Consider the following 25,605-nt stretch of genomic DNA (forward strand, 5'->3'; position numbering starts at 1 on the left):
AAGAACACGTGCTCTACTTCTTTTATTTAAGAGTTTTTGCAGCCTCCGTCATGTTTCCCCTCTCCTTCCATCCCTTTCCTGTTGATTTCCTTAGCCCTTTTAAACAAGGAATCGGATGCAGCCATGTGCCAAACCATATATCGTCTCTAAAGCACCATATACTGCTGTCTCTTCCCTGTGTTGTCAGGAACAAATGAGAACACTGTACTTTTGCAAATTTAAATGGATATTAAAGTTAAAATGAGTAAATATTAAATGTTTTCAATATCTGTTGCTCAAATTATCATTTAATCAATTTCTTTCTAATGACACAATGAGTCCACGGATCATCATTAATTACTGTTGGGAATAACACTCCTGCCCTGGAGGAGGCGGCAGAGCTGTTAAATATCTCCTCCCTTCCACCCCAGTCATTCTCTTTGCCTATGTTAAGAGCAAGGAGGTGGTAAATTAGGTGTTAGAAAGATTCTTCAATCAAGAGTTTATTATTTTTAAAAGTAGTACAAGATTGTGCTGCTTTGTTCTAGGGTGTAGCCGTAGTCCATATCAGTCTCTTCAGTAGAGCAGTGGTGGCTTTAGAGCAATGGGAACTGGTGGGACATAATTCTCACTGCACCTCCCATATACTGATGCTGCCCTTATCCTGAAAACCTGAGGGATCTTTACTCAGGACTTTCGTTTATTTCACAGGTCCATGTGAGGGAGAGGGCCTCTCAAACCTGGGAACTGCCTTGCTGTCAGACAGAAGTTGAGGTAAGTGCTGGTTTTATTACTGGGGATAGAAAGAAAACTCAGAAAAAGGTTGGGCACTTTATTTTTTATTTGGATCAGACCTCATTGAAATTAGGCTCTTTATGAAAGAGGTATAGATTCTCCTAGAGACTTAGAAGACATTATGGGCAGCTTTGACGCAGGCACTGGGGATGAATTTTATATGTGAGTCACATCTCCCGGCGGTTTCATAACTATTAATAACCGATCGGGAGATTACTTAATGGCACGCCCACGATGGGCGGTACTTCAGGCGACTTTTGAGTGAGGTGGTTTCACTGATATCTATGACACACAGGCTAAGCAGCTGCCTAGAAAGCTGAAGCTGGTCAGTCTGGTAATCATTCTCCCGGTAGTTTAACTTCACAGTGTGTTTGTATAGCAAAATGGCGACCGGGATATTACTATTGAAATGACCACGATGGGCGGAGCTATGTGTGGCGCCAATTTGAGTTACTCACCACTTTCCTAACATTTCCGATTTTCAGAAGGGACGGAGGGTTTTAATCAGAGTGCTTGTACATAGAACCGGACAGCGATACAGCTGTCCGGATTTTTTACTGTGAATTAATCCAGTGTCAGAAGAGGTTTTTGCTACCCTGGACGACTCCGACATTACCGGCGTAGTCAATCCTAATAAGTAAACTAAACAAAGATGTTCCCTCTATGGTAGAAGTAATTCCTTTACCAGATAGGGCTACAGAGATAACAGACTCTATCAAGGAGTCTTGGCAACGGTACCCAAGGAATGTATGTACGTCAGGGGTTACAACAACCTGCGGTTTGTATTGCTACTGTCACCAGTCTGGCGGCGTACTGGTTTGATGCGTTGTCTGTTTCTATTCGGACAGACCCTCCTCTTTAAGAAATCCAGGATAGGATAAAGGCACTTAAGTTAGCCAACTCCCTTTTTACAGATGCTTCCCTTCAGGTTATTAAGCCGAGAGCTAAGATTTCAGGCTTTGCAATTTTGGCCCGCAGAGCGTTATGGTCAAAATATTGGTCTGCAGATGCCTCATCTAAGTCTAAACTTTTGGCGATTCCTTACAAGGGGAAGACCTTGTTTGGACCTGGTTTGACGGAGATACTTTCTGATATTATGGAAGGTAAAGGACATTCCCTCCCTCAGGATAAGAGAAATAAACAAAAATATTTTCGTTCCTTTCGAAATTTTAAAGGAAATCCTTCCACTCCTTATTCCAAGCAGGAGCAGTCTAAGCATTCCTGGAGACCCAGTCAGTCTTGGAATAGGGGAAAGCAATTCAAGAAGCCTGCTGGTGAATCAAAGACAGCATGAAGGGTCTGCCCCCGATCCAGGAGGACAGTGTGTCCCAGGGATACAAACTAGGGTCCAAGACTTTTTCTCCCAGGGGCAGGTTTCTGCTTGCAAGATTATCTGCAGAAAAAGAGGCGTTCTTACACTATGGAACCTCTCCGACCTGGGAGTGATAGTCCCTGTTCTATTGCAGGAACAAAGTCTGGGATTCCATTCTGTTTGTGGTTCCCAAGAAGGAGGGAAACTTCAGACCAATTTTTAGATCTCTAGAGTCTAAACAAGTTTCTCAGAGTGTCATCCTTCAAGATGGAATCTATTAGTTCCATTATTCCCTTGGTCCAAGAGGGTCAGTTTATGACCACGGTGGATTTAAAGGACGCTTGCTTGCATGTTCCCACCCACAAGGACCATCTCAAGTTTTAAGGCATGCTCTTCTAGACAAACACTTCCAGTTCATGGTTCTTTCATTCGGCCTTGCCACAGCTCCCAGAATGTTCTCAAGGGTTCTAGAATGCCTGCTGGTGGTGCTCCGATTGCGGGGCATTGCAGTGGCACCTTATTTGGATGAATTCCTGGTTCAGGCGCCTTCCTTTCAATATGCAAGATCAACGGAAATGGGGTTATCTTTCCTGCGGTCTCGCACATGGAAGGAATATTTGAAATAGTTTTCTTAGGAGAACTATATTCCTTTCCTCATCAATGAAGTCTGATAGTAGTCGGGAAATCAAAGATTTTCGATTCTTGCCTAACACTTCAGTCCTCTCTTCGGCCATCAGTGGCCCTGTGCAGGACTGATGGTAGCAGCTTTGGACATCATCCCGTTCGCCCGGTTCCGCCTCAGAACTCGGCAGTTAAAGCATACTCAGGTAGTGGACCGGAGAGTATGCAGATTTGTCTCTGCGGTCATAGCGGAGAAGGGGACAAGGGATTTCCTACTTTGGAGGTTGTCTCAGGATCTTCTCTGATAGGGGACATGCTTTTGCAGTTCTTCCTGGGTGATTGTGACAACAGAGGCCAACCTTTTGGGCTGGGGAGCAATGGACGCAGTTGGAGTCTGTTCTACCCATCAACAATCTGGAATTGAGAGCAATCTTCAATCCTTTTCTGGCCTGGCCTCACTTAGCTTTGGCCTGGTTCATCAGATTCCAGTCGGGCAATATAACTTCAATGGCTTACATCAACGTCAGGGAGGAACCCGGAGTTCTTCGGCCGTGACAGAGGTAGCCAAGACCATTCAGTGGGCTGAGACCCACAATTGCTCTCTGTCGGCGATCCACATTCCAGAAGTGGACATCTGGGAGGCGAACTTCTTTAACAGGCAGACCTTTCTCCAGGGGGAGTGGGAATTCCATCCGGAAGTGTTTTTCCAGCCTGATTCTCAATGGGGGTCAGTTACAATTGGATCTCATGGCTTCTCAACAGAATGCCAAGCTTCCGAGGTACACGTCGAGGTCAAGGATCCCTCAGGCTGTACTAATTGACGCTCTGGTGGTACCTTGGATTTTCAGTCTCGCATACCTATTTCCTCCGTTTGCTTCTCTTCGTCGAGTTATGGCTCGCATTAAGCAGGAGAGGGCGTTGGTGGTCCTCTTTACACCAGCGTGGCCTTGCAGGATTTAGTATACAGTCCTGGTGGACTTGTCACCTCTTCCACCTTGGAGACTTCCGTTGAGGAAGGACCTTCTATTTCAAGGACCCTTCTTTCATCCAAGTCTAGTTTCTCTGAAGCTGACTACTTTGTAGATGAACGTTTTATTTTATCCAAGCGTGGATTTTTGGAATCGGTCACTGAGATCATGATTCAGGCTCATAATCTTGTGACTAGGAATGTTTACCATAAGATATGGCGTAAATATTTATACTGGTGTGAATCCAAGGGCTACTCTTCAAGTAGAGTTTGGATTCTTAGACTTAGGTTTTTTCTCCAAGAAGGTTTGGAGAAGGGATTATCGGCAAGTTACCCTAAAGGGTCAAATAGCTGCCTTGTCTATGGTGTTCCTTAAACGTCTGGTGTATCACAGAAGTACAATCGTTTGGTCAGGATCAGGCCTGTATTCGAACCAGTTACTCCTTGGAGTCTTATTTAGTTCTTAAAGTTCTTCAAGGGGCATCGTTTGAGCCGCTGCTTTCCTTAGCTATTAAGTGGTTATCTTGGAAAGTTTTGTTTCTTGTTGCTATTTCATCTGCTCGTAGAGTTTTCAGAGCTCTTGGCATTACAGTATGAGTCTCCTTACCTTATTTTTTATCGGATAAGGTGGGTTTACGTACTAAATTAGGGTTTCTCTCTAAAGTAGTTTCAGACCGGAACATTAATCAGGAGATTGTTGTTCCTTCCTTGTGTCCTAAACTTCTTTTCAGGAGGAACAGCTTCTACACAATCTGGACGTGGTACGTGCACTGAGATTCTTTTTACAGGCGACTAAGGATTTTCGTCAGCCTTCGGTTTCACATAAGGGACAGAAAGCTACGGCTACTTCTTTTACTTTGTGGCTGAAGGGTATCATTGCTTTGCCTATGAAACTGCTGGACAGCAGCCTCCCGAGGAAGTAACGGCTCTTTCTGCGAGGGTTGTTCCCTCTTCCTGGGCATTCAAAATGAAGCCTTTATGGAACAGATTTTCAAGCCTGCAACCTGGTCCTCTCTTCACACTTTTTCAAACTTCTATAAATTTTACTCTTTTGCCTCGGCTGAGGCCACTTTTGGGATAAAGGTTTTTCAAGCAGTGGTGCCTTCCGTTTAGGTTTCCTGTCTTGTCCCTCCCTTATCATCTGCGTACTCTAGCTTGTGTATTGATTCCCAACAGTAATTAATGATCCGTGGGCTCATCGTTTCATTAGAAAGAAAACAAAATTTATGCTTACCTGATAAATTTATTTATTTCTTGACACGATGAGTCCACGGCCAGCCCTGTTATTTAGTCAGGTTGTTAGTATGTTATAAACTTCAGACACCTCTGCACCTTGTTTCTTCCTTTCTCTCCTTTACTTCGGTCGAATGACTGGGGTGGGAGGGAAGGGAGGAGATATTTAACAGTTCTGCTGTGGTGCTCTTTGCCGCCTCCTGCAGGGCAGGAGTGGTATTCCCAACAGTAATTAATGATGATCTGTGGCTCATTGTGTCAAGAAATAAATTTATCAGGTAAGCATAAATTTTGTTTTTATGTTAAATTATGCTATTCATTTGTACATTGAATAGCTTAACGGGATAATATAGTCAACATTAAACTTTCATGATTCAGATAGAGCAGCAATGTTAAGCAACTTTCTAATTTAATCACATTTTTAATTTTTCTTCATTCTCTTGGTATCTTTATTTTAAAAAGCAGGAATGTAAGCTTAGAAGTCGTCCAAATTTTGGTGCAGAACCTAGGTAGCACTTGCTGATTGGTGTCTAAATGTAACCATCCAATCAGCAAGCGCTACCCAGGTGCTGAACCAAAAAGTAGGCCGGCTTCTAAGCTTACATTAGCTTAAGAAAAATTGAAAATCAGAGCGAATTAGAAAGTTGCTTAAAATTGCTGCTCTGTCTGAATCATGAAAGTTTAATCTTGACTAAACTATTCCTTTTAGACATTTAAAAATGACAGAAAATGTTATAATATTGCAAAGTATTACGCTGCTCCCGCCTGGCTACTTCAGAATACCATCCAGCTGGAAAAAAATTCTCTGGAGAACACTTGAACTAAATAGGAAAGTTGTTTAAAATAGTAAGTTCTATTTAAATAGTGACAAAAATGGGTTTCATGCCCCTTTTAATTTTGACTTTCACTTTTCTTCACACTAAAATTTTAAACTGTCTTAAAATAATCTTACTAAACTGCAGCATGGTATTTCTGCAAGCTGGTTATATGTTGGGCTACAATTATATAATAATGATGTGAATATATATGTGGGATCTACGCTTGGACAGGCGCTCCTAGAAATGAATTACTGTGGCATAAACATATTTTTGAAAAATGCAAGATAACAGCTTGGCAGTTTGCCAGACCAGATGTATCAAGGCACAAAAATGTTTGTTATTTAATCATTCATAAGCTAAACCAGACAAAACACACATTAGGGCTAGAAAGATGGACTTTTATCTAAAAGCAATTTTTTACCTTTCTTGTACTTTTAGAATCCTCTGATTCACAAGTTGAAATAGTTTTGCTCAATTTAAATAAAAACAGAATGAGTTTGTTTTCTATTTACTGACTGAGAAACTGTCCGAAACTGTAGGGAGGAATGGTCCAAAATGCATCCTCGCGTCTTATAAGCAGCTACAGCAAACATTTACTGGAGGTTGTTGTTGCTAAAGGAGGGTTCAGTTACGTTTTCCAGGCCACACTGTGATGACTCAATGTCGTCAATAAAAATGTGACAAGCACAACTGTTTGTTCGTTATTAGTTTAATTGTGTTTGTCTGTGATTGTGACTTAGATAAAAATCAGAAGATATTTTATGAGTAATAAATTCAGTAATCCAGGTAATTTCAAAGGGAACTGTAAATGGCAGACAATCCGTTAATTCCTCTTTTAGCCCTTGTTTTATAGATATGACTGTGTATTGTAACGCAACATAAATATCCTTTTATTTCCTCTAGGTCCCCCCTCTCCTCCATGGTGTTTGGGACAAATGCTCTTTTTACTAAGCCTGCCCAGTCTTTGGCTCCCATGTTGGTGGTGACTATACTCAATCAGTACGGATATGAGAACTTAGCCAAGGACAGTAACGTGCATGATCCCAGGTGAGATGAGAAGGAAAAGTTGTTTTTATTCTATCAGTGATGGTCAAATAATATACGTCCAAAAACAAACAAAACTGTTTTGCTGTTTCGCCCTCAGGAAATCTTTTTTAAAAGGACATAGAAGTGTTAAAAAATAATAAATGGCAGTATGTTCTGGAAAAAAACAAAGTTATAAAACAGTTTGTGATCATTTTTCTAATGCACGTGACCTTCTGAGCATACCCAGGTAGGATGTGTGAAGGTTGCCTGAGACTTGCTGGTGGTGATATCACATGATGTTACTGGTACCTGGGCAAGTGCTAGATGGATGCCCATGCAGCCTACTGGTGTATGCTCAGCAGAGTGTGTACAAGAAGTCTGTGCACTGGAGCACATCTGATCCACAAGTTTATATAAGTGTTCAAGCCATTTACAGGGGTTAAACACATATATAAAATTATTTGTTTACTAGTAGAATGCTCTAATTAGAAAGCTATATTATGACAGTTACTGTATGTTCCTTTAAAATAAATACATGGTTTTTATAATACAATGGCTCAGAGATTTGGCTACTTTTTGAAAAGACACATTGTTTAGAGCAGGTATTTAAATATAATTGTAAAATTGTAATATTTATTAAGATTCGTTAAATTTATTACTCATTCATTTTTGCATCTATCTAAAATGACTGTAAAGTGGCTGCAAATTCATAAGATCTGGAATATTAATTTATACCTAATGCTGCAAATCAATTATGTCAGCACTTTAGAGTATTGTATCACCGTAATAAAACAATAAAGAAATATCCCAGAGTCTCTGTTTACCAAGCCCCTCCCGCTGCGCACTGATTTCACAAACAATCTTATAATGTTGGACAGCAGAGCTGAAAATTGATACATTACACACACTGCCCAATCCCATTCAAGTAACATGATGCATGGAAGCGAGTTGACAATAAAAGCCAAGAAGTTAAAGTAATATAAAGCTTAAGAGTCGGCCCATTTTTGGTTGAGAACCTGGGTTATGCTTGCTTATTGGTTTGCTAAATGTCAGCCACCAATAAGCAAGCGCTATCCATGGTGCTGAACCTAAAATGGGCCGGCTTCTAAGCTTTACATTCCTGCTTTTTAAATATAGATAGCAAGAGAACAAAGAAAAATTGATAATAGGAGTAAACTAGAAAGTTGCTTAATATTGCATGCTCTGTCTGAATAATGAAAGAAAATATTGGGTTTAGGGTCCCTTTAATTATAATTCCCCATTAAAAATGACTGAATATGAGTAGTAAAAAAAAAATCTTTGTAATGAACTGTTTATTTTGCCCACTTTCCCTGTAATTTAATTCTACAAATTTATTTTTTTCCCACTGACCTCACAGGCTGGAGTATATACCACTGGTTTTACATTAAAGGGACATGAAACCCAAAACATTCTTTCTTTCAGGATTTAGCGCATATGATTTTAAACAACTTTTAAATTCACTTTTATCAAATTTCCTTCAATTTCTTGGTATCCTTTGCTGTTAGCTGAACACACCAGTTCCTGAGCCTACCTAGGAGGTATGCTTTTCAACTATTGATACCAAGAGAACAAAGCAAATTATATAATAGAAGTAAATAGGAAAGTTGTTTGAAATTGCATGCTCTATCTATTTAATCATGTTATATGCTACACATGTGATTGCTTGATCTGTGCAGGAGCTCATACATATATATATAATTATCGGTTATTTGTAGAGCGCCAACAGATTCCGCAGTGCTATATATATCATGCAGGGAGGGAATATAGACTTTCAGTCTTATCTGTATATATGCCAGAATTACAGTGTCACTCAATAGCGCAAATACAAACGTATGGTTTAATGCAGTTTGGTGCTTGTGCCGTATCAGGCTGAGTCGAGTAGGTTTATAACCTGTTAAAGTCCGTATCAGCTTAGCTGGCTATATCAGTACCTTGCTCAGTGCTGTAGTGTGTAACGTACCTCCAGAGCCGCTGAAGTCTGACGCGTTTCGCGCATGCTCAGATGCGGTTCATCAGAGATATAATATATACATACACATATCAAAGCTACTAATTTAAGGAACATGAGTCGCAGTATGGTTCTCAAGTAGTTGCACTAAGCTAGTTGTAAAATGATACAAATAGCTCTTTTACCAACAGAGGTCAGAGTAAGACTATGCAGATGTATTTTTAGTAAAATAGTTTAAACATTTTTAAATAATAAGTGTAAACGTTTATTCTCTATAAAGTTATGGGCGCTTCTATGTTGTAAGTAGGTTTCCCAGGCTTTGAAGCCCTGTTTTTTATGTTATCTTTTCTGCTGAGGTCGATAAGCACAGCTATAAATTAGTTACTAGACTAACAATCTCAGTGTCTAATGTCCCTGTACGGTAATTGATTTACACGCTACTAATAAATACATTTTCCTTTTCCCAGCATGTTACTAGGTCTCCACCAAGTCATGTTTTATTTGACCTGCATTGTACCTCTATGTATCGCTGCCGTGCAGATTATAATATGGACGCCATACTCCATACGGGACAGCCATGAAACCACGTCACAGTAACGCCAGATTGTGTACGCTCATGCCGGGAAACATACTTTTTTTTTTATACACTCTAGGAGATGGTTTTGGTGCCTTATATTTTTTTATTTTAAACTTTTATGCTAAGAATTTTCTATGATAAAAAACAAATATCTAAAATTTTGTGTAACCTGTAAATGATCTGGCTCCTTTAAAAATGTATATTTGGGTGTTTTTGTTTTTTTAAAAATATATATAAATAATGGAAAAGGGACATTCTAATGTGAAAAAAAGAATAGTTCTAGCACGTTACTTTTAAGCGTTGATTGCAAGTTGAGCATAAAACTGCAAGTGGTGTGGAATAGTCATGTGCATTTGGGTGTTTATGTTTAACAATGAATGCTGAATAAGACGGCTGCCAGTGGTATTTTCCTCTTTTTGTAGCCTGATTTCTTCGAGTGAAAATGCAACACACAATGATCGGGATTAGCACAAATCATTATGTGTTGCACTTTCACAAGAAATCCGGCTCAGAAAAGAGACGAATACCAGTGGCGGCCGCCATATTCAGCATTTGTTTTAAAAAAGTAACTAACGAATGCACACGTCTAGTACGGAGCGCTATCCAAAACACTCCCATTTTCAGGTTAGAAGTCAATGGTTAATAAAAATGTTGCATAACGCGGATGCGTTATTTACCTCAGATAATAGATTTATATGAGCCCCACACTAAAATTATTCATGTCAGATAATGCTCTGGATAAAAGCCCTAGTCGGAACCAGTTATTGACTGTTATTGTGCTGTAAACGCATACAAATCTTAAAATAACGTGCAGGCTACAAATTTCTTAAAGTGACACATTGTTTTTTTAAAAAAAAGCAGTTTATTTGTAATGTTTAACCCCTTAATGACGTTGCTGATCTTTTCATTGGGTTTGTATTTTTTATAGCGCAGTTCTCACAGTCAGCGTGAGACCGCGCTATAACAGGAGGCCTGCAGGAGGGAGGGAAATTGTAATAGTGCGGTCTTGCCACTATTTCGGGCCAAAAAACCTTAAAGGGTTTAGCTATATTTTTAAACAATACAAATTCTGGAGTAGACTGTTCCTTTATTACCCATTCCCCAGTTTTGCATAACCAACACTACTATATTAATACACTCTTTACCTCTTGTATCTAAGCCTCTGCAGATTGCCCCCTTATTTATTTATTTTTACAGCCTTGCATTTTAGCCATTTAGTGCTGATTCGTAGATAACTCCACGGAAGTGAGCACAATCTTTATCTATACGGCACACATGAGCTAGCCCTGTCTAGCTGTAAAAAATTGTCAAAGTGCATAGGGCTTAGAAATTAGCATATGAGCCTACCTAGGTTAAGCTTCCACCAAAGAATACCAAGAGAACAAAGCAAATTTGATGACAAAAGTAAATTGGAAAGTGGTTTAAAATGACATACCCTATCTGAATCATGAAAGTTTAATTTTGACTTTACTGTCCCTTTAAAGACCAGCGATGTGCAGAGTACGCTGTGGTCTTAAGGTTAAACTAAATGTCCTATTTTGATTTGTTTAACTAGGCTATCCCATTAATTGTATCCATCTCATCATTTTAAAATAAACTCAGCTAAGATGGGATACAAAAAATAGCAGCTTAATCTTCCATAATATTTGCACTAATTTGAGCACCACAAATGCTCAAGCCTAATCATTTATTTTTAAACGTTTTCACTCTAAGGGGCCGATTTAGCAAATGCAGGATCCGCCCGTCATCGCTAAATGCCGACAGCATACACTGTCTGCATTTAACATTGCACGAGCATTTCTGGTGAAATGTTTGTGCAATGCGCCCCCTGCATATTTGCAGCCAATTGGCTGCTAGCAGGGGGTGTCAATCATCCTGATCGTATCTGACGGCCGCTGCTTCTTAACTTAAGTTTACGGCTATCCGGCGTAGATTGCAGCATCCGCTGCTTGTTAAATCTATCCCTTTGTTTGCTGATTTAAAGAATGTGTAATTTTCTAATGATTAATATTTGTTTTTGTTTGTAGTCAGTGCCTCTCTTTCTTTTTTATGTTAAATATGTTAACAATTTGTTCCATTACTGCAGTAAAAAAATAATGAAATAATTCATGATATTCACAGGCAGCTACTGCATTTATTTGCATATTTTTACAAAAAAAGATGTTATTTAACTGTCCAGGATAACATTATCATATATTTGTACACTACAATACTGTGAATCACATAGTTCCTCAATGTCGTTTTATTTGATGTTTCAGTGTGGTTACAAAGACCTGTTTTATTCTATATGTGTGTGTGTGTATATATATATATATATGTGTATGTGTTTGTGTGTGTGTGTGTGTATATATATATATATATATATATATATATATATACACACATTGTAGGTACTTTGCAATTTTTTTAAGCATTGCATATTAATATAACTGATCTAGTTTATGTATTTTTTTTTTTATTAATGCTGCCAGACATAGGGTGGTTAATTTCTAACTGGTGTAGGGGCGAGGGGCACTCAATGGGTTGTTATAGCCAAGATAAAGAGCAAACAGACACCCACACTGCCATATATGACTCTATTTATTTAACCATAGCGGACAGGGGCGTACATATGCGCCCATGTTCGCCGCAGCTTGCCTCTGGCGGGCTGAATTCCATTGGCGGAATTCAGCATTGCACAAGAGCCCTATTTTGCACTCTTGTGCAACACTGCCCCTGCCTGCGCACAGCCAATCACGTGCAGGCAGGAGCGGTCAATCTTACCATTCGGACGAGACTGGGAGATTACATTTCTCCACCTGAGAGGTGGCTAGGAAGCAGCGGTCTAATGAACGCTGCTTGATAAATCGTGACTGCAGGTTCTCTTGTGAGAACCTGCGGTCGCAGAGAGGCAAAGGGCTTGATAAAAAAAAATGGAATGGAACATAGAAATGAAAAGCTGATGTGTTAGATAAAATCACTCATGAATGCGGCACTAACACACAATGTATAGAGAAGCCATGTAACAGTTCTGTAGCACAGTGTAAATGTGTAAAATCCCTATGACTAAGTGCTGTGATAGGCATGAAATGCGTTAGGGTGTTCACAGGCTGTCTCTGAATTTATTCATTCTGAAATAAGTTACTTTTTAACCATTTTGGTGCTTTATAGTGCTGTTAACTTCCCGATTTTGATCCTACTCAGGGATTTGGGATCAAGTTGTAAAAGGCCCTGCACTCTGTCCAATTGATATACTATTCTAAGGAACCTATTCTGTAAGAATAAAGAGATGAGTGAGATTTAGTATATGGACTCCATAGGATAACATAAGACTGGAGATACCTTTGTACATACACACACACAGTGTATATATATATATGTGCATTTGTGCACATCGTGACTAATGAATCGGGAAGAAGGCGACTGCATTCTGCTCTTTTTCGGAGCTGGATTTATTCTTGTGAAGTGCAACACACTGACATCTGTGCAAATACAGATCTCAGCGTGTTGCACTTTCACAAGAATAAATGTGGCTATGAAAATGCAGCAGTTTTCTTCTTGATTGATTATGGAATGATTGTGCACGAATGCACATATCTAATATACAGTGGTGTGTGTGTATATATATATATAGTGTATATGTAATTTTCATAACATCATACAGTACAGAATACAACAAAATTTGTAATCTAATCAGGCAGCATCTTCCTATACTACATAATGATGAAAAACTAAATGAAATTGTAAAGGGAGGTTGCAAATTTGTTTCAAGGAAAGCAAAAACACTTAGGAATATACTATCCCCCTCTATGTTACCTAAAGAACAATCACGTACATGGTTGCAAAAAAGAAATGGATGTTTCAAGTGTAATGCTTCCAGATGTAAAACTTGCTCCTATATTATACAGGGTACGTCTGGTTACCCCTTTTTTCCTTAGGAGACATAAAACATACAGAGAGAAGTGCACTGTGTGTGTGCATGTATGTATGTATGTATGTATATATATATATATATATATATATATATATATATATACACACAGTATATGTGTGTGAAGTATTTTGTAATATTAATTCTTTTTTAAAAAAACCATTTTTTTAAACTCACTAGATGCCAGTCTGAATACATAAGGAGTACCTTATTCACACATTTTTTTTGTATTATTTTTTTAGAAACACGAAACAATAATTTAACCCTTTTCTGCCTGTGCAGTGATTTAACCCCTTTATGCCAGGAACACAGCATAGGTTTAGTTATCCCCTTGTGCCATTAATTCATATAGCAATCAATTAACATTTTGTACCGATAATATGCAGAATAATTATTTAACTCCCTGGTGCCAAAAATATATAGAGCTATGGTTTACCCTTCTTTGCTACTCACATAGACTGCAGTATTTTAACCCTTGCTGTGCTTATAATACATAGAGGCATGACTTAATAGTTATATGCTACATATATATCCAACACATATAATGTTCATTATGTCAGTAACACTAACATATAGCAGTGTTTTAACCATTTATGGTAGTAACACATAGAGCATTTGGTGAACATCTGTTCTAATTGTGACTGGCACAAATGGTTTAAAACAAAGTTCAAGAGGTACAGCACAGTGGTGATAGCTGGTGCAAACTGCAAAGGGTTCCACACAATTCCCCCAAACGATAATGTAGTAATGTCCAAGAATACAGCTTCACTCACCAGTTTAACAAAACTTCCATCTTTATTGGGACATCAAGGTGAAAAGATAGACAACGTTTCAGACTTCTAGTACTTAATCATGTCATGACTAAGGACTAGAGGTCCGAAACGTTGTCTATCTTTTTACCTTCATGTCCCAATAAAGATGGAAGTTTTGTTAAACTGGTGAGTGCTGCTGTATTTTTGGACATTACTACAAAAGGTTTAAAACTCTAGCCTAGCAATACACCACTGTAGTGCAGTGTCGTAAACGGAAGAATAGTCTGCTTTTAATTCTATTTCATTGTTGTAATAAAAAAACACTAAGAAGTGAGTTATGCTTATTAGAATTCATTGCAATGTGTATTCTGCATTTTAAAGTGATTTTACCTTTTATTAACTTAATTTGTGCAGGGTCCATTCCTTCCTGTCACAGCCCTACAAGGGGGTTGTGGTCTGTAGAGGAAGGCAAATGAGTTGCTTTTTCTCTGATGTGGTGGCTAGGAGATATTTGCACTAGTTTTAGTCAATTTATTGCTCATTCTTAGTAGAGGACTTTTACTGCAAAAATCGTGTGACTTAAAGGGATACTAAACCCACGTTTTTTTCTTTAATGATCCAGATGGAGCATACAATTTTAAGCAACTTTCTAATTTACTCCTATTATCAAATTTTCTTCGTTCTCTTGCTATCTTTATTTTAAAAGGAGGAATATTACGCTTAGGAGCCGGCCCATTTTTGGTTCAGAAACTGGTTTATGCTTGCTTATTGGTGACTAAATGTAGATACCAATAAGCAAGCGCTATTCAGGGTGCGGAACCTAAAATGGGCCGGCTCCTTAATTTTACATTCCTGCTTTTTAAAAAAAAGATAGCAAGAGTACGAAGAAAAAGTGATAATAGGAGTAAATTAGAAAGTTGCTTAAAATTGCTACTCTATCTGAATCATGAAATAAAAAAATTGGGTTTAGTGTCCCTTTAAGCTCTCTTATCTCACTAAATGCAGTGGCTATATTAAATGTGTCTAAGTGATCATTTTTTGTGTTTTTAGCACAAACCTTGACATTGAAATATTAATATATTTTTTTCTAGATATATTTCTGAAATGATAGCAAAACAACCTAGTTCTATAGTATATCACACTCTGGTTGTATAAATTATTAATATAATGCAGAACTGTAAATTAAAAAGATACATTTATATCTTTAGCTTTGTGGGTTGTGCTAAATATATTTGTTCTTTTATTGTTTAGCAATCAAGTGTCATACATTGCCTTCCTAGATAAAAATACATTGTGCAGATGTATAAGACCATTTGTTTTTATTATGTAGTTGTGTATATTTAGCAATGCTTTATTGTTTAATTATGTTAATATAATGAAGAAGATGTGATATCATTGTTTTCTCTCCATGAAAGGGGACATTTTATATATTTTTTTGGTGTTGGTAATAAACTGATATATGTTCAACGTGTTTGTGCAAATTATTTATATTTCTTTAATTAAACACTTTATATTTAAACTAAATAAAGACTATTAAATGAACATCATACCGACTTTTTGTCCTTCATGATAGAGAGATACTTTACAATTTACATTTGATGAAATTTGCTTCATTCTCTTGTTATCCTTTGTTGAAAGGCGGGCAGGTAAGCTCAGGCGTGTGCACTTGTCCTGATCACTATATAGAAGCAGTTTATGTTATCCATTTGCAAGAGCAATAGATGGCAGCACTATTTCCTGACATGTAGTACGCCAGATGCCTACCTAAGTATCTCTTCAACAAAGAATACCATCGGAATTAGGCAAATTTGAGAACGGAAGTAAGTTTGAAACTTTTTTAAAAATTGTATGTTCTGTCTGAGTCATGAAAAGACAAATTTGGGGGTTTTATGTCCCTTTAACAAATTCATCTGTATCTTTAATATTTTATTTTTACTACATTAATGTTTTGAACTTTTTAGATTTTGGAATACTGAATTCTCAATATGGATTTGCATTTATTTTGAAGTTGAGAAAAAAACATCACTTTTGCATTGGCTTTGAAATTAAAGGGACAAAAAGCACATTTGTAGTTACAAGACTTTTCTGCAGTATTGCAATACATTTATTTTCTGAGGTCAGTTAGGGACAGGTATGTTCCAGGATCAGGCTTGTGAAGGCTGCAGAGTGCACTTTCATTTCTCACAATTGGAAAGCCCTCAATCATTAAAGGGACAGTCTACACCAGCTATAAATTAGTTACTAGACTAACAATCTCAGTGTCTAATGTCCCTGTACGGTAATTGATTTACACGCTACTAATAAATACATTTTCCTTTTCCCAGCATGTTACTAGGTCTCCACCAAGTCATGTTTTATTTGACCTGCATTGTACCTCTATGTATCGCTGCCGTGCAGATTATAATATGGACGCCATACTCCATACGGGACAGCCATGAAACCACGTCACAGTAACGCCAGATTGTGTACGCTCATGCCGGGAAACATACTTTTTTTTTTATACACTCTAGGAGATGGTTTTGGTGCCTTATATTTTTTTATTTTAAACTTTTATGCTAAGAATTTTCTATGATAAAAAACAAATATCTAAAATTTTGTGTAACCTGTAAATGATCTGGCTCCTTTAAAAATGTATATTTGGGTGTTTTTGTTTTTTTAAAAATATATATAAATAATGGAAAAGGGACATTCTAATGTGAAAAAAAGAATAGTTCTAGCACGTTACTTTTAAGCGTTGATTGCAAGTTGAGCATAAAACTGCAAGTGGTGTGGAATAGTCATGTGCATTTGGGTGTTTATGTTTAACAATGAATGCTGAATAAGACGGCTGCCAGTGGTATTTTCCTCTTTTTGTAGCCTGATTTCTTCGAGTGAAAATGCAACACACAATGATCGGGATTAGCACAAATCATTATGTGTTGCACTTTCACAAGAAATCCGGCTCAGAAAAGAGACGAATACCAGTGGCGGCCGCCATATTCAGCATTTGTTTTAAAAAAGTAACTAACGAATGCACACGTCTAGTACGGAGCGCTATCCAAAACACTCCCATTTTCAGGTTAGAAGTCAATGGTTAATAAAAATGTTGCATAACGCGGATGCGTTATTTACCTCAGATAATAGATTTATATGAGCCCCACACTAAAATTATTCATGTCAGATAATGCTCTGGATAAAAGCCCTAGTCGGAACCAGTTATTGACTGTTATTGTGCTGTAAACGCATACAAATCTTAAAATAACGTGCAGGCTACAAATTTCTTAAAGTGACACATTGTTTTTTTAAAAAAAAGCAGTTTATTTGTAATGTTTAACCCCTTAATGACGTTGCTGATCTTTTCATTGGGTTTGTATTTTTTATAGCGCAGTTCTCACAGTCAGCGTGAGACCGCGCTATAACAGGAGGCCTGCAGGAGGGAGGGAAATTGTAATAGTGCGGTCTTGCCACTATTTCGGGCCAAAAAACCTTAAAGGGTTTAGCTATATTTTTAAACAATACAAATTCTGGAGTAGACTGTTCCTTTATTACCCATTCCCCAGTTTTGCATAACCAACACTACTATATTAATACACTCTTTACCTCTTGTATCTAAGCCTCTGCAGATTGCCCCCTTATTTATTTATTTTTACAGCCTTGCATTTTAGCCATTTAGTGCTGATTCGTAGATAACTCCACGGAAGTGAGCACAATCTTTATCTATACGGCACACATGAGCTAGCCCTGTCTAGCTGTAAAAAATTGTCAAAGTGCATAGGGCTTAGAAATTAGCATATGAGCCTACCTAGGTTAAGCTTCCACCAAAGAATACCAAGAGAACAAAGCAAATTTGATGACAAAAGTAAATTGGAAAGTGGTTTAAAATGACATACCCTATCTGAATCATGAAAGTTTAATTTTGACTTTACTGTCCCTTTAAAGACCAGCGATGTGCAGAGTACGCTGTGGTCTTAAGGTTAAACTAAATGTCCTATTTTGATTTGTTTAACTAGGCTATCCCATTAATTGTATCCATCTCATCATTTTAAAATAAACTCAGCTAAGATGGGATACAAAAAATAGCAGCTTAATCTTCCATAATATTTGCACTAATTTGAGCACCACAAATGCTCAAGCCTAATCATTTATTTTTAAACGTTTTCACTCTAAGGGGCCGATTTAGCAAATGCAGGATCCGCCCGTCATCGCTAAATGCCGACAGCATACACTGTCTGCATTTAACATTGCACGAGCATTTCTGGTGAAATGTTTGTGCAATGCGCCCCCTGCATATTTGCAGCCAATTGGCTGCTAGCAGGGGGTGTCAATCATCCTGATCGTATCTGACGGCCGCTGCTTCTTAACTTAAGTTTACGGCTATCCGGCGTAGATTGCAGCATCCGCTGCTTGTTAAATCTATCCCTTTGTTTGCTGATTTAAAGAATGTGTAATTTTCTAATGATTAATATTTGTTTTTGTTTGTAGTCAGTGCCTCTCTTTCTTTTTTATGTTAAATATGTTAACAATTTGTTCCATTACTGCAGTAAAAAAATAATGAAATAATTCATGATATTCACAGGCAGCTACTGCATTTATTTGCATATTTTTACAAAAAAAGATGTTATTTAACTGTCCAGGATAACATTATCATATATTTGTACACTACAATACTGTGAATCACATAGTTCCTCAATGTCGTTTTATTTGATGTTTCAGTGTGGTTACAAAGACCTGTTTTATTCTATATGTGTGTGTGTGTATATATATATATATATGTGTATGTGTTTGTGTGTGTGTGTGTGTATATATATATATATATATATATATATATATATATATACACACATTGTAGGTACTTTGCAATTTTTTTAAGCATTGCATATTAATATAACTGATCTAGTTTATGTATTTTTTTTTTATTAATGCTGCCAGACATAGGGTGGTTAATTTCTAACTGGTGTAGGGGCGAGGGGGCACTCAATGGGTTGTTATAGCCAAGATAAAGAGCAAACAGACACCCACACTGCCATATATGACTCTATTTATTTAACCATAGCGGACAGGGGCGTACATATGCGCCCATGTTCGCCGCAGCTTGCCTCTGGCGGGCTGAATTCCATTGGCGGAATTCAGCATTGCACAAGAGCCCTATTTTGCACTCTTGTGCAACACTGCCCCTGCCTGCGCACAGCCAATCACGTGCAGGCAGGAGCGGTCAATCTTACCATTCGGACGAGACTGGGAGATTACATTTCTCCACCTGAGAGGTGGCTAGGAAGCAGCGGTCTAATGAACGCTGCTTGATAAATCGTGACTGCAGGTTCTCTTGTGAGAACCTGCGGTCGCAGAGAGGCAAAGGGCTTGATAAAAAAAAATGGAATGGAACATAGAAATGAAAAGCTGATGTGTTAGATAAAATCACTCATGAATGCGGCACTAACACACAATGTATAGAGAAGCCATGTAACAGTTCTGTAGCACAGTGTAAATGTGTAAAATCCCTATGACTAAGTGCTGTGATAGGCATGAAATGCGTTAGGGTGTTCACAGGCTGTCTCTGAATTTATTCATTCTGAAATAAGTTACTTTTTAACCATTTTGGTGCTTTATAGTGCTGTTAACTTCCCGATTTTGATCCTACTCAGGGATTTGGGATCAAGTTGTAAAAGGCCCTGCACTCTGTCCAATTGATATACTATTCTAAGGAACCTATTCTGTAAGAATAAAGAGATGAGTGAGATTTAGTATATGGACTCCATAGGATAACATAAGACTGGAGATACCTTTGTACATACACACACACAGTGTATATATATATATGTGCATTTGTGCACATCGTGACTAATGAATCGGGAAGAAGGCGACTGCATTCTGCTCTTTTTCGGAGCTGGATTTATTCTTGTGAAGTGCAACACACTGACATCTGTGCAAATACAGATCTCAGCGTGTTGCACTTTCACAAGAATAAATGTGGCTATGAAAATGCAGCAGTTTTCTTCTTGATTGATTATGGAATGATTGTGCACGAATGCACATATCTAATATACAGTGGTGTGTGTGTATATATATATATAGTGTATATGTAATTTTCATAACATCATACAGTACAGAATACAACAAAATTTGTAATCTAATCAGGCAGCATCTTCCTATACTACATAATGATGAAAAACTAAATGAAATTGTAAAGGGAGGTTGCAAATTTGTTTCAAGGAAAGCAAAAACACTTAGGAATATACTATCCCCCTCTATGTTACCTAAAGAACAATCACGTACATGGTTGCAAAAAAGAAATGGATGTTTCAAGTGTAATGCTTCCAGATGTAAAACTTGCTCCTATATTATACAGGGTACATCTGGTTACCCCTTTTTTCCTTAGGAGACATAAAACATACAGAGAGAAGTGCACTGTGTGTGTGCATGTATGTATGTATGTATGTATATATATATATATATATATATATATATATATATATATACACACAGTATATGTGTGTGAAGTATTTTGTAATATTAATTCTTTTTTAAAAAAACCATTTTTTTAAACTCACTAGATGCCAGTCTGAATACATAAGGAGTACCTTATTCACACATTTTTTTTGTATTATTTTTTTAGAAACACGAAACAATAATTTAACCCTTTTCTGCCTGTGCAGTGATTTAACCCCTTTATGCCAGGAACACAGCATAGGTTTAGTTATCCCCTTGTGCCATTAATTCATATAGCAATCAATTAACATTTTGTACCGATAATATGCAGAATAATTATTTAACTCCCTGGTGCCAAAAATATATAGAGCTATGGTTTACCCTTCTTTGCTACTCACATAGACTGCAGTATTTTAACCCTTGCTGTGCTTATAATACATAGAGGCATGACTTAATAGTTATATGCTACATATATATCCAACACATATAATGTTCATTATGTCAGTAACACTAACATATAGCAGTGTTTTAACCATTTATGGTAGTAACACATAGAGCATTTGGTGAACATCTGTTCTAAGTGTGACTGGCACAAATGGTTTAAAACAAAGTTCAAGAGGTACAGCACAGTGGTGATAGCTGGTGCAAACTGCAAAGGGTTCCACACAATTCCCCCAAACGATAATGTAGTAATGTCCAAGAATACAGCTTCACTCACCAGTTTAACAAAACTTCCATCTTTATTGGGACATCAAGGTGAAAAGATAGACAACGTTTCAGACTTCTAGTACTTAATCATGTCATGACTAAGGACTAGAGGTCCGAAACGTTGTCTATCTTTTTACCTTCATGTCCCAATAAAGATGGAAGTTTTGTTAAACTGGTGAGTGCTGCTGTATTTTTGGACATTACTACAAAAGGTTTAAAACTCTAGCCTAGCAATACACCACTGTAGTGCAGTGTCGTAAACGGAAGAATAGTCTGCTTTTAATTCTATTTCATTGTTGTAATAAAAAAACACTAAGAAGTGAGTTATGCTTATTAGAATTCATTGCAATGTGTATTCTGCATTTTAAAGTGATTTTACCTTTTATTAACTTAATTTGTGCAGGGTCCATTCCTTCCTGTCACAGCCCTACAAGGGGGTTGTGGTCTGTAGAGGAAGGCAAATGAGTTGCTTTTTCTCTGATGTGGTGGCTAGGAGATATTTGCACTAGTTTTAGTCAATTTATTGCTCATTCTTAGTAGAGGACTTTTACTGCAAAAATCGTGTGACTTAAAGGGATACTAAACCCACGTTTTTTTCTTTAATGATCCAGATGGAGCATACAATTTTAAGCAACTTTCTAATTTACTCCTATTATCAAATTTTCTTCGTTCTCTTGCTATCTTTATTTTAAAAGGAGGAATATTACGCTTAGGAGCCGGCCCATTTTTGGTTCAGAAACTGGTTTATGCTTGCTTATTGGTGACTAAATGTAGATACCAATAAGCAAGCGCTATTCAGGGTGCGGAACCTAAAATGGGCCGGCTCCTTAATTTTACATTCCTGCTTTTTAAAAAAAAGATAGCAAGAGTACGAAGAAAAAGTGATAATAGGAGTAAATTAGAAAGTTGCTTAAAATTGCTACTCTATCTGAATCATGAAATAAAAAAATTGGGTTTAGTGTCCCTTTAAGCTCTCTTATCTCACTAAATGCAGTGGCTATATTAAATGTGTCTAAGTGATCATTTTTTGTGTTTTTAGCACAAACCTTGACATTGAAATATTAATATATTTTTTTCTAGATATATTTCTGAAATGATAGCAAAACAACCTAGTTCTATAGTATATCACACTCTGGTTGTATAAATTATTAATATAATGCAGAACTGTAAATTAAAAAGATACATTTATATCTTTAGCTTTGTGGGTTGTGCTAAATATATTTGTTCTTTTATTGTTTAGCAATCAAGTGTCATACATTGCCTTCCTAGATAAAAATACATTGTGCAGATGTATAAGACCATTTGTTTTTATTATGTAGTTGTGTATATTTAGCAATGCTTTATTGTTTAATTATGTTAATATAATGAAGAAGATGTGATATCATTGTTTTCTCTCCATGAAAGGGGACATTTTATATATTTTTTTGGTGTTGGTAATAAACTGATATATGTTCAACGTGTTTGTGCAAATTATTTATATTTCTTTAATTAAACACTTTATATTTAAACTAAATAAAGACTATTAAATGAACATCATACCGACTTTTTGTCCTTCATGATAGAGAGATACTTTACAATTTACATTTGATGAAATTTGCTTCATTCTCTTGTTATCCTTTGTTGAAAGGCGGGCAGGTAAGCTCAGGCGTGTGCACTTGTCCTGATCACTATATAGAAGCAGTTTATGTTATCCATTTGCAAGAGCAATAGATGGCAGCACTATTTCCTGACATGTAGTACGCCAGATGCCTACCTAAGTATCTCTTCAACAAAGAATACCATCGGAATTAGGCAAATTTGAGAACGGAAGTAAGTTTGAAACTTTTTTAAAAATTGTATGTTCTGTCTGAGTCATGAAAAGACAAATTTGGGGGTTTTATGTCCCTTTAACAAATTCATCTGTATCTTTAATATTTTATTTTTACTACATTAATGTTTTGAACTTTTTAGATTTTGGAATACTGAATTCTCAATATGGATTTGCATTTATTTTGAAGTTGAGAAAAAAACATCACTTTTGCATTGGCTTTGAAATTAAAGGGACAAAAAGCACATTTGTAGTTACAAGACTTTTCTGCAGTATTGCAATACATTTATTTTCTGAGGTCAGTTAGGGACAGGTATGTTCCAGGATCAGGCTTGTGAAGGCTGCAGAGTGCACTTTCATTTCTCACAATTGGAAAGCCCTCAATCATTAAAGGGACAGTCTACACCAGAATTGTTATTGTTTTTAAAGATAGATAATCCCTTTATTACCCATTCCCCAGTTTTGCATAACCAACACGGTTATATGAATATACTTTTAACCTCTGTGATTATCTTGTATCTAAACCTCTGCAAACTTGCCCTTTTTTCAGTTCTTTTGACAGACTTGCAGTTTAGCCAATCAGTGCCTGCTCCCAGATAACTCTGTGCTCATGCACGTGAAGTTATCTATATGAAATACGTGAACTAACACCCTCTAGTGGTGAAAAACTGTTAAAATGCAATCTGAAAGAGGTGGGCTTTAAGGTCTAAGAAATTAGCATATGAACCTCCTAGGTATAGCTTTCAACTAAGTATACCAAGAGAACAAAGCAAAATTGGTGATAAAAATAAATTGGAAAATTGTTTAAAGTTACATGCTCTATCTGAATCATGAAAATTTATTTTGGCCTAGACTGTCCCTTTAAACCCACATTTTTTTCTTTCATTATTTAGATAGAGAATACAATTTAAACAACATTCCAATTTACTTCTATTTTCTAATTTGTTTCATATTTTAGATATCCTTTTGTTGAAGAAATAGCAATGCACATGGGTGAGCCAATCATGCCAAGCATCTGTGCAGCCACTAATCAGCAGCTTCTGAGCCTATCTAGATATGCTTTTCAGCAAATGATATCAAGAGAATGAAGCAAATTAAATAATAGAAGTAAATTAGAAAGTTGTTTAAAATTGCATGAGCTTTTAAAATCGTGAAAGAAAAAAAATGGTTTTATGTCCCTTTTTAAATTGCTAGAAAAAGGGACAAACTAATCAATGGAAGTATATTGCATATTAAGTTATTTTAGGACCCATAATAAGACATTTCATATAACAATCTCAGTGTTAAATAAATTCATCATGTAATTCTCTATTTCAACCATGTTCCCTGGTGACACCTGCTGGAAATTCAGATTTCTACAAGCAGATTTGAGATCTGGTGCTGTTTGGAAATTAGGTTCCCTGGAAACAGATGCAACTTTGCCTCCATAGATTACATTCTATGCCCCTGTGTACAATTCACAGTAAAGTGCTCCCATCCTTTCCTAATATAAAGTCAACTGTAATTTAAAGGGGCAGTCTACACAAGAATTTTTCTTTAAAAAGATAGATAATCCCTTTATTACCCATTCCACAGTTTTGCAGAACCAACACAGTTATTTTAATATACTGTACTTTTTACCTCTGTGATTACCTTGTATCTAAGCCTCTGCAGACTGCCCCCTTATTTCAGTTCTTTTTCACTTGCATTTTAGCCAATCAGTGCTGACTCCAATGTAACTTCACGTGCGTGACCTCAATGTTATCTACATGGCATACAAGAACTAATGCCCTCTAGTGGTGAAAAAAATGTCAAAATGCATTCAGATAAGAGGCAGCCTACCTAGGTTTAGCTTTTAACTAAGAATATCAAGATAACAAAGCAAAATTGATTATAAAAATAAACTGGAAAGTTGTTTAAAATTACATGCCCTATCTGAATCATGAAAGTTTATTTTTGACTAGACTGTCCCTTTAAGTATCATACAGTTGTTCTAATTTGTAAGAGCATGTCATTTTATTACCAGCGACCCTGCAGTGCTATGTGTTTAAAGGACCATTATAGTGATGAAATAAAATGCTCTAATGGTTGCAGCATTACTAGTGATAAAATGACTGCTCTAACTGTTTTTAACCCCCACAAAGGGGATTGACATGTAAAGTACCAGTCTGGATCTGCAGAGAACTGCTGGTACAAAGTGGAAAATGATGCTGATCCAATCAGCAGCATTAGTGGTCCAGCTGGGTCGTGCAACTAACACTGCTAATTAAATCAGAGGCAGTTTCCGCTTGTGACCAGCAGTGCTCTGCTGCTCCTGAGTAATACTTTAACTATGTATTTGGCCCCTTTGTTGGGGGTTAAACGCACAGCACTGCAGGGTTGCTCATATTAAAAAAGTTGTTCTCTAACAAATCACAGCATGTAAGTTAAAGGGACATTGTACACTAGATTTTTCTTTGCATAAATGTTTTGTAGATGATTCATAGAATTCATGCTCTAAAGCTGGCTAATTCTTTTATCACAGATGCCGCTTTACAATTAGCTAAGTTAGCTGCGAAAAATTCTGGTTTTGCCATTATGGCGTGAAGAGCGCTTTGGCTCAAATCGTGGTCGGCTGACGTGTCGTCCAAAACAAAATTACTAAATATTCCTTTCAAGGGAAAGACCCTATTCGGCCCCAAGTTGAAAGAAATTATTTCGGATATCACTGGGGGAAAGGGCTATGCCCTCCCGCAAGATAGACCGTT

The 25,605-nt window shown here is 37.1% G+C and overlaps 1 protein-coding gene across 2 annotated transcripts in view; it reads left to right on the forward strand.

The window, feature by feature from the left end:
• The window catches only part of LOC128642319 (transmembrane protein 180), a 57,720-nt gene extending 48,171 nt beyond the window's left edge, over positions 1 to 9,549 (forward strand). For both annotated transcript variants that reach the window (XM_053695047.1, XM_053695046.1), the window contains exons 6-7: positions 6,629 to 6,772; positions 9,188 to 9,549. In XM_053695047.1, coding sequence (XP_053551022.1) covers positions 6,629 to 6,772; positions 9,188 to 9,317 — 274 coding nt within the window. In that variant the 3' untranslated portion in view covers positions 9,318 to 9,549. The remainder of the gene's footprint in view (positions 1 to 6,628; positions 6,773 to 9,187) is intronic.
• Positions 9,550 to 25,605: the final 16,056 nt, after the last annotated feature.

Source organism: Bombina bombina, chromosome 11 (assembly GCF_027579735.1).
Source record: "Bombina bombina isolate aBomBom1 chromosome 11, aBomBom1.pri, whole genome shotgun sequence".
Classification (NCBI taxonomy): Eukaryota; Metazoa; Chordata; class Amphibia; order Anura; family Bombinatoridae; genus Bombina; species Bombina bombina.